Source organism: Sinocyclocheilus grahami, unplaced genomic scaffold (assembly GCF_001515645.1).
Source record: "Sinocyclocheilus grahami isolate Dianchi unplaced genomic scaffold, SAMN03320097.WGS_v1.1 scaffold9.1, whole genome shotgun sequence".
NCBI classification, from domain to species: Eukaryota; Metazoa; Chordata; class Actinopteri; order Cypriniformes; family Cyprinidae; genus Sinocyclocheilus; species Sinocyclocheilus grahami.
Window position 1 is genome coordinate 1,740,165 of NW_015505188.1, and position 10,401 is coordinate 1,750,565.

At 35.1% G+C, this 10,401-nt stretch overlaps 1 protein-coding gene across 1 annotated transcript; it reads left to right on the forward strand.

Annotated features, from left to right (window-relative positions):
• Positions 1 to 4,945: 4,945 nt before the first annotated feature.
• LOC107592501 (guanine nucleotide-binding protein subunit alpha-12) lies at positions 4,946 to 8,477 on the forward strand. Its single transcript, XM_016282037.1, has 3 exons — positions 4,946 to 4,951; positions 5,656 to 5,706; positions 6,447 to 8,477. The coding sequence occupies exons 1-3, from the start codon at positions 4,946 to 4,948 to the stop codon at positions 7,014 to 7,016; spliced, it is 627 nt and encodes a 208-aa protein (XP_016137523.1). The 3' UTR covers positions 7,017 to 8,477.
• Positions 8,478 to 10,401: the final 1,924 nt, after the last annotated feature.

The following is a 10,401-nucleotide window of genomic DNA, read 5'->3' on the forward strand; positions in this document are numbered from 1 at the left end:
AAAAAAAAAAAAAGATTTTGGAGTCAAATCGTTTCAATGAATCAACCGAATTGGCTCACTCAATCAGTCTGAATGGTTTGTTCACAAATTGGTTCTCAAGTTTCGGTGTGATTCGGTCACAATGGTTATTAGTTTATAATGAATAACAATTTACATTTTGAATCAGTTTCTTACACAACACTATTGCATGACTTCATAAAATGTGAAAAATAGTGTATAAGTCATGGGGGATCACTTTTTAAATATTTTTATAGTGCTTTTAGGACCTTATTGCCGTCTGAAAGCTCTGCATTCATTGAAATGGCATTGAAGGCGTGATTCTTTAAAATGTCTCTTTGTGTGTTTCATAGAAAAAAAGAAAGTCATATGAGTTTGGAATGACATGAGAAATACATGAGCCACATTATACACTACCAAAAATTAAGGGTCAGTAAGTTTTTTTTTTTAAGAAATGAGTACTTTTATTCAGCAAGGACATTATTGAACGAATTGACAGTAAAGACATTTGTAATGTTACAAAACATTTCTATTTAATTTCTTAAGAACTTTCTATTCATCAAAGAAACCTCTGAAAAAACACAAAAATATTAATCAGCACAACTGTTTTCAACATTCTTGAGCAGCAAATCATCATATTAGAACGATTTCTGAAGGATCATGTGACACTGAAGACTGGAGTAATGATGCTGAAAAATCAGAGAGACATTGAACAAATTGAGATTCCTGCATCAGCATGGTCAGTAAATGCTGATGCAGTACACAATTCAGTACCGCTTTCATGTCCATGAGAAAAGTGTGAGGATTAGCAATAGATATTAAGTTCTGAGCCCCTGTGAAACAGATAGTGAGTGGGCTGTTCTTACTGAAAACAGACCCAAGGGGAGCACTGTATTGGAAGAGGAAAAACTGACTTTACAGGCAGCCATGTCCTTGCATGTTTGGCTGTTGTTGAAAACGTCATACTCCCACACTGTTTTTCTTAACTATTTTTTTTTTATTCCACCCGTCAGTGGTTTGTTTCCAGGCCTGTCTAGGGTCAGTCTCCCTGAGGGGATAAGATGGATAAGATATGAGCAGAACTGATTGAGGTGTGACACAGGAGAGAAAAGAGGAAAATACCCGCAGAGTATTTGTAAAAACAGCTGCTCGGCTCTTAGTCTCACACTTTTTACACATTCTCACATTACAGAGGACTTGACAGACTGTGTCTGCTGCTGAGGCCACGCCACTGAGGTCACACTTATATTGAGTTGAGGAAATGATGACACTAGGGCTGCAACAACTAACTGATAAAATCAATATAAATCCATAATAAAATGATCAACAATTCAGCAATTATCGATTAGTTTCATATGTCTTTATTGATGACACTTTACAATAGTGAAGACCATCTTTCTATGAAAAAAGTGACTGAGCTACATCAGAAAAAATGTAACCAAATTTCCATTAGAGTATTTTATATTAAATTCTTCAGAGAAGGTCATAGACATATTGTTAGTTTCATGTGGCCATGTGTTTTTTAAAGCACATAACTCACTGTATTTTCTAAATGTTAGAAATTCAAAGTCAGGAGAGTATCGCAGTGTTTAGAGCACAGCGGAGAAATGCAGTGAATTAATTTAGTCATTTTCATTCAATATTGTACATTAAATTTGTTTAAAATAAAACTAATTAAAATCATGTAATGCCAGCAATCATATTTTAATAAGAACTGTAACTTTAATGGCATTATACTAAAGAATTCTTGACATTTATGAGCACAAAAATCTCAGTAACACACTAACAAACTATTTTTGTTATTATGCTTATTTGTGATTATATGAACAACTCTTACAATGTGGTATTTATACGTATATTATTGTATTTAAATATTACATTTAAAGGATATATAACAATATATAGCATATTTGCACATTGTTTGGAGGACAACAATGCTTTTTCAGTATTATGGTGGAACTAAAATCTTTAGTCTTTTTTTATTGGATCGAAGACATAATTGATTAACTGAAGGTTTAATAGTTATTAGTTATGGCCCTATAGCTTATATTATATTTTGGTTATCTTGTGAGTCAACAGAGCAGATGGTTCCTGTTCTTCTGACTGGCTATCATTGGTCTGAAACTGAGCAATGCATTAGATTGACAGAGTGTATAGATCTTCATGCTCAGAAGTGACATTTCTGTCATGGTATTGTTCAACAGTAGTCACTATGCACTGGCACTAATGTGAGATGTCAGAGACCTGTGGACAGATTTCTTAGCCAGTCTTTTCATGCGTGGCATTTTGACCATTTTCTATGTTGAGAGCAGCTATGTGTCACTCTACTGTAAAGATACATATATTTGCCGAGGCTCTGGAGGGAACGAAGCTCCTTTAGATGCATTTGGATAGTCCAGAGAGACTCATGTATCAGTGTTGTTCCACTTAATTTATGTGGTATGTGCACCTAGAACATTTGAACTAAAACATTACATTAACAAAACTAAAACTAAAATAACATATTTTATAGTGCTGTCAGTTAATCGTATAATTTTTAATATACACTATGCAGTTTAAAAGTTTGGGATCAGTATGATTTTGTATTGTTTTTGAAAGATACCTCTTATCTTCACCAAGGCTGCATTTATTTGATATGAAATATTAGGTAATATTGTGAAATATTTTTGCAGTTTAAGAGAAATGTTTACTATTTTAATATATTTAAAAAAATTATTCCTGTGATGGTAAAGCTGAATTTTCAGCAGTAATTTCTCCAGTCTTCAGTGTCACATGATCCTTCAGAAATCATTCTAATATGTTGATTTGCTGCTCAAAAACATTTCTTAGTATTGTTGAATACAGTTGTGCTGCTTAACATGTAGAAATAGATTTTTGATGAATAGAAATATCAAAAGAACTGCATTTGTTTGAAATAGAAATCGTTTGTAACATTATAAATGTCTGTCACTTTTGATCAATTTAATGCATCTTTGCTGAATTAAAGTAGTAATTTTTAAATGCCTTTTAAATGGCTATGTACACATATATAATTTTAAACCGCATTAAGGCTTACAGCATTAGTTTTTTGTTTCTAGGAACACAGCTCATGTTATTGTTAACATACCTCTGGCATAATGTAAGTCTCCAAATTGTTTTCGGAGTTCCCTGACACTCATCCATTTTCCTTCTACTAGTCTCCTCCAATTCAGAAATCATAATAATAGTCTATCTGCAAAGATAAAAGGTGAGGTGTACGGTAACAGCTAGATCAACAGTGTGGGAGCAGCCTGAGGTTCTGTGAAGTTCTGGAGGTGAAGGAGCTCCATGTGGGGGATTAATATGCTCACATCCAAACCAAATAGGCAATCCCACTCCAAGAACCGGGAAATCAAGCTCTGTTTGTTTTGCATGAGGATTATTTACATAGTCTGATATTTACGAAGGCAAGGCCGGACATCATCACTGCAGAAGAGGGCTATGTTTCTCTCTGAAATGAAAATAAATTAATTTCGAAGTTTTGCTATTGACTTGATATTTAGTGTTTATTTAGTGTTTATTTTAGTTGTGGTATTTTTGGGCAGCCCATGTTAATGTGTTAACTGTCTCTGAAATATAACAATATACGTGCATTTTTATGATTAATGAAGGTCATATGAGGTTTAAAATGTTGTAATATACTGTGTTAATCTCAAATTAAATGAATTCTGTGTTAATTTGTTTAGCTAGTTGTAGAGTCATGACAGCATATTTCAGTTTAATTCAACTATTTATTTCAGCTAACAAAAATGATTTTTGGGGGGGGGGGGCTTTGTGCATTTTTTCCCCATTTTGATCATATAACAAAAAAATACATTATTTAATTTAATAATTATATTTCAAAAAATAAAAAAGGTTTACATTTTATATGTTGCCCATATAAAATATGTGTTATATATTAGCCATATTAAATATATATGGGCAATATATAAAATATGAAATACTTTTTTATTTTTGAAATATCATTATTCAATGATAATTAAATAAATATTTTTTTAATCATTTAAAGAAATGTGTGTGTGTGTGTGTGTGTATGTATGTATGTATGTATGTATGTATGTGTATATATATATATATACAGTATATATATATATATATATATATATACAATATTCACATACATATGTATGTTTTTATTGTGTGCATATTCTATAGAGAGATTGATAAAAGCCACAGGCGCTGCTATCAGATATCTATGTGATTTCCTGCCTGCGTGACATTAAACTCTGATGATGATGTGCCGTGTATGTGTGTTGTGTGTAGGGTTGGGGTGTTGGGCTTCAGTCTGTTATAGAGGGCCAGCGCGTTTCTACTAATCCCCTGTTTTCACACACAGCTGTTTCCTGTAGGGAACATGGGCCAGGCCAGGGGCCTTTGTGAGACGCACACAAACTAGAGGACACAATTTGCTTTTCCAGACAATGTCCACTGAAACGCCAAGGCCGCAGTGTCTGCCATCCAAAAGCCTGCGTGAAAACAACTTTGTCAGGAAATAATGCTCAACACAGCAGTTTAGTTCATCTCTCTATTGCTTCATTCTAAGGAGTCTATTCTATTAAGACAGAACATGTTTTTTTTTTTGGCTTGGAAAAGTCTGCAGATATTGGGCAATACATGCAGTTATCAGTAGATCGTGGCTTATAAAGGCAGCAGACATAATTGATTCTTGGATGAGACCAGTGTGAACATGCTGTGCTGACTCCGATCACCCTGAGTTTTAGACGTCTTGTCAGTCAGCTTTATTTATGGATTGGGTTTGACTTCTGACCTGATTCTCCTGTAGTTATAGGAGTGAAAGTCTGAGCTGAGTTCAAGACTTCGAGCCTGCAGGCGTTTATGTGCCTGTTCATTTGTAATGTTTGGAAATTATAGGATCCATTTATTACAGCCAACGTTCTGTAATGTAAACAGATCTTAATGCAATGCGGTCATGACTGTAAAATGTGCTAATGTGCACTTAACCAAATGTTGGTCCAAGGGAGCAATACTTGAGAATGATTTTTCATCTGACTCCCTACAGCACTTTATGAAGTAACTGGAGATTATGAGCATTATGTGTAAAAGCTACATTATAGAGTTAACTGGAGTTCTGCTGACAGGCACTTTGTGATATGAGTGTTCCACATAGTTCTCAGACAAAGATAGGAACATCCTGTAACTTTTAGACTTTCCATTCCTGAATTAGAACAGCTTTTGGGATCGTGTTGCCTTATTTGTTTTAATAAAAATGTTAAAAGAGAGTTTTGCAAATAAATCAGTATGTGAGAATAACTGAGAATGTGTGTTTTTTTTTAAATAGATTTTTACTATCCTGCTTGAGTAGAAGAGCTACACTAGTTTGGGGTCTATAGTATTTTTGAAAGAAGTCTTTTATGCTCACTAAAGCGGCATTTATTTATTGTTTATATTAACACAATATAACAATATAACAGCTTTCTATGTTAATTTATTTTAAAATGTAGTTTATTCAATGTAGTTTATTAATCCTTTAATCGATTACAGAACTGAAGAAATATATGTAATTATTATATTATTTGTTTAGTTTGTTCTGCTTCATTTAAATTAAATCATAAATGTGAATAAGCTGAAATGCCCATTATTGCGCAGAGGAAAACATTTTTTGTGGTCTTTTTGTTACAGAGTGAATCAGTGAAATATTTCCTGGACAACTTGGATCGGATTGGACTACTGGTGAGTCATGATAACACAGCATTATTTATTAGTGCCAGTTCTGCATGGTATATGATCATTCAATGTTTTAATGATGATATATCTATTAAATAAACAAGGATAGTCATCTGGAAAGATAGTTAGTCAGAATAGTGTTTTTTATACTCAGTTTCCCAGCAGAGGTGGTGACACTGAAGACTGGAGACACTGAAAATGAAAGTAAAATGGTCTCTTTGAGACTGATATTGGCCAAGGTTGCCAAGAACACATAGTGTGTCTCATATGAGTGATAAAAAAAGGCCTGGAAGTGTTTTGTGTGAGCACGGAAACCAAGGCCAATGACAAAACAAATACATGTCAGTTTGGGTGGGATGTGGGGCCTATGAAAACTGCTTCAAGAAAATTTTGTCTGCCCTTGTGGCAATTTTCATTAAGAGGTTGTATGTTTATGACAAAAGATTGCCTGGGAACCACTCTTATTTTACTTTTGACCACATAGATTTAAAAAAGAGCAGAATGTTTAAGTATGTTTTAGGTTGCACAAATGGTTAAAAAACAAAACCCTAGTAGAACGCAAACCATAAAAAAAACTCTAAAAGAGCTGTGCAAATAATAAGATTGTTAATAAAAATATTTAAGATAAATTTAGCAGAAGTAAACTGCTAAAAACTGTTTGATTTGTGCTAAAAAAACAATCATGCTATCTAATGATAAACAGTGTACTTGCTGTTGACTCAGTTTTACTCAACCTTTTCTTACAGAATTATGTACCGAGCCGACAGGACATTCTATTGGCCAGGAAGGCCACCAAAGGAATTGTGGAGCATGATTTTGTCATTAAGAAGATCCCATTTAAGATGGTAGATGTGGGTGGCCAGCGCTCTCAGAGACAGAAATGGTTTCAGTGCTTTGACGGCATCACCTCCATCCTCTTCATGGTGTCCTCCAGCGAGTATGACCAGGTGCTGATGGAAGATCGCCGCACCAACCGCCTGGTGGAGTCCATGAACATCTTTGAGACCATAGTCAACAACAAGCTCTTTTCCAATGTGTCCATAATCCTCTTCCTCAACAAGATGGACCTTCTGGTGGAGAAGGTACGCAAAATCAGCATTTGCAAACACTTTTCTGACTTCCGGGGAGACCCTCACCGACTGGAGGACGTGCAGACCTATCTCGTGCAATGCTTCAACCGCAAACGTCGCAACCGCAGCAAGCCACTTTTCCACCACTTCACCACTGCCATTGACACTGAGAACATTCGCTTCGTCTTTCATGCGGTCAAAGACACAATTCTTCAGGAGAACCTTAAAGACATAATGTTACAGTGACTTTTACAGTAATTTGATCTGTTTTGCCATTGTTTGAGTCCGTTTCCCATGCTATTGCAGGAGGAAATGCCTTCTTGACTTCATTTGAACCAATTTTACTTTGACAACTGTGCAGGAGAAACATGGTGCAAAATGTACTTTGCATCGTGTGTTAGCTAATCATGTACTCCGATATCCAGTCCTTTATATTAGAGACATGGCGAATGAAAATGACATCAATCTCTCTTTGTCATCACTCATTTTACTGTCTTCCTGTGAAACAGGAACTTTGAAGACTCCTTGGATTGTAGAAAAGCCAAGAACATTTGAGGGTATTACAGTTTGTCAGTGCAAAGAAAATGAAGCAGATTGATAATCAATCGTTATCGAGTATTTTCACCTCTTTCCTCAAGGATAAACTCAATGCACAATATTACACTGGCTCATCTCCCAAACAACATCCTAAAAATAAATCGCAAAACTGCACTGAACATCCTGTTTGAACAAGTAGTTAATTTCATGTCACTTGACAGGTTCATTTTTTTATGTTTAATCTAACATTTAAATCACATTTTGCTTTATCTATACTTGTAAGTTTATAGATGACATACAAAATTCTCATTAACAACTAAGCAGGGTTTTTGTACATAGTGTGAATAGGAACTTTTGTACATGTTAACTGTCTCTTCTGCTTTTATGTGTCTCTTCACATTAAGCTACAAGCTTTGACATATAGAGAAGGGTCAAATCACTGGTTATGCCTAACACCACTAATAATGCATTAATGGTATTCTTAAAGTGTCATTATTGCACAGCATATGTACTTTATGAGTATAAATATGATGTTAATCCTCTTGAAATGTATCTAACCTGTGTAACTAATGACTTTACAAGGAGTCAACCTGATGTTGTTTGGGGACTGAGTTTTATTATCTGGATCTTGATGAATGTCTGCTGTGAACAGCTGTGTGCTTTTGGTTTTAGCTGGAGTTGCGATCCCGGACGAGCCCCCAATTTGTTGCGCCCATGTTGTGATATATTCTTTTGAACTACTTCATGAACGGGGTGTGAAGTGACTTCCTGGTGATGTCTGCAAATGCTAAGAAGAATTTGTTGTGGGAGGTGGCACAGACTGATCCATTTTCCAGAGATCTGGTTTTGTCATCAGAGGTAGTCGCTGACTCACAGTATTCTTGGAGGACGAGTGGTTTCAATTTCAGTGCAGGTGTCCACTTGTCAGAATTTTGTTTTGTGTTAAGGGAAAGCTTGAGATATGTTATCAAGTAGTTTTCAAGTTTTAACGAGAGCATCAAGCCCTTTTGTTGCATTCTTTCTTGTTTGTGGACTACAATGAAAACTGACTCATTTCTTGCAAAACAACATTGACACTGTTTTTCTGTGCCCTAAAGGTTTTTAAATTCTGTCCTTCCTCATAATCACAGCAGTGTCATGTTGGCTTACTGAAAGTTGGCAGGAAGAGATTTGATTACTCTATAACCTGTGTGGGATTTGGAAACAGGGACTGGCGAGAAGTCAGTGGGAGCAAAACACATGCATTTACTGGAAGATCTCTGGCTTCTCTTGTGCACATAAAGAAGCTGACTGGATTCTTTAATTCAAGGCTCTTTTAAGACCACAAATCCATTGGGAGAGTTTGAAAGTTAAATAGCAGAAAAGAAACGCAGACACAGTATGAAGGCTGTTAGAACTTGCAATCAAGATAAGCATATGGCGTGTAATTAATTTGATATAAATTATATTTGGGAAATAATAATCAAAGAAACTATTTCCAGTTGCAATTTCAAGCTACTGAAGGTGATTTAACTACAGTATTTAAGTTACATTTGCTGCTCTGGTGTTTTGTCCCTCTTAGGATCTCAAGAGTTGTCACTATTAACAGGATGTCTACTTCAACACTCTTTCAGTGTTTTACTGTACTTTTTCAACTTTCAAATTTTGCTTCCCTAAAGTTTTAAGTATCCAGTGTTTGTAAAAAGTGTGAAATTCCAGATTTTAACTTCATTATGTGTGTTTTGTATATAAGAACTGTTTAAATACAATAAAATGTTGAGTTATAGTTTTGGGCTGCTTCTTATACAACTGCATATTGCAACTTAATATGCACTGTAAAAATATGCTGTTTAATTTACAGTAAAAACAGGAGGATTTGGTTGCCAGATATACACAGTAAAAGGTATTACGGGATAGAATATAGTGTCTGTATGTAAGTGATATTAATATACCATTCAAAATCTCGAAAAACTGGAATTTTACATCACTATTAGTGGTACTATTATTTGATTGTACACTAGAATCCACATGATCCACATGATGAATCAGAGTTCATTGTAAGAGACCAATACTCATATATAGATGAAGTACAGGGACATTGACACAAAGTCCAAACACCAACACAGATTACATAAAATTAACACACCAAACATTCACTCAAAAACTGTAAAATGTAACACAAATGCTGATAACAAAAACCGGAAGCTAATGGGAATGTCCTTTTTACAGCTTATCACAACCCCCAGTAAATTGATCAAACAAATCTAAACAAAAATGAACTTAAAATCAATCATAGACAATGTAACAGATGAATTTACATCCAAATACTACAGTTTGATTGGACAATCAGCCTTTGACATACAGTATATGACCAGAGCTGCATTTCATTATTTGCATTTAGCTTTGTTTATTCCCTGGCCTGTTGTGAGAAAGGATACGACTCATTTTTGGGTCACATCCCATTGGTTGAGAACCAATGATATAGGCCATTAGGCTTTGTATATTAGAAGATAAATGATCTGACATTAATGCTGTGTCTGTATCTTATTACTATTAACTTTCTGGTGTCTTATTTGTGTGTAAAGTTTAAAAATGTTGTCTTCCCATATATGAAAAACTGAACTGTCTCCACACTGTGCATTTCCTGCACACGGCTTTAGAAGCAAGTTCAAACAAAGACAAATAAACAGAGGTTATGCAAGAGTTAAGTGGCAAAGGAAGTGTTACCCTCAACTGGGGAATGTGCTCAGTAAGTACCATTTTAACTTGAAGCTTAGATTCATTTTTTTGGAAAAGCCACCCGTCTTTGCAACCAGCTATTTTAGGTTTTAATGTCATATAAGAGTTGCTGAGAACATTTCCTTTCCTGTGAGGGAGCTAATGTTTGACTCTCCGAACAAAGAGGTCCTATTATGGTAAGACACATCTAAACAAATATTCCCCATGTAACCCTTGACAAATCCTCTGCTCAAGCAAGAAGATAATGTCTAAGCACACAAGGTGCCTTTTCTGGGCTGACCATGGCTTATTTGCGTGAGGTAAAACTCATGACTTGTGTTATACTTACATTTCCTCCGGGCTGCCTTTCATTGCACTTCAAAATTGAATGCTGATA

Bases quoted from the DNA above. Each gene is read 5' to 3' on its own strand.
- LOC107592501 (XM_016282037.1), top strand. The intron at 5,707-6,446 runs GTGAGTCATGAT...CTTTTCTTACAG, and splicing joins TGGATCGGATTGGACTACTG to AATTATGTACCGAGCCGACA.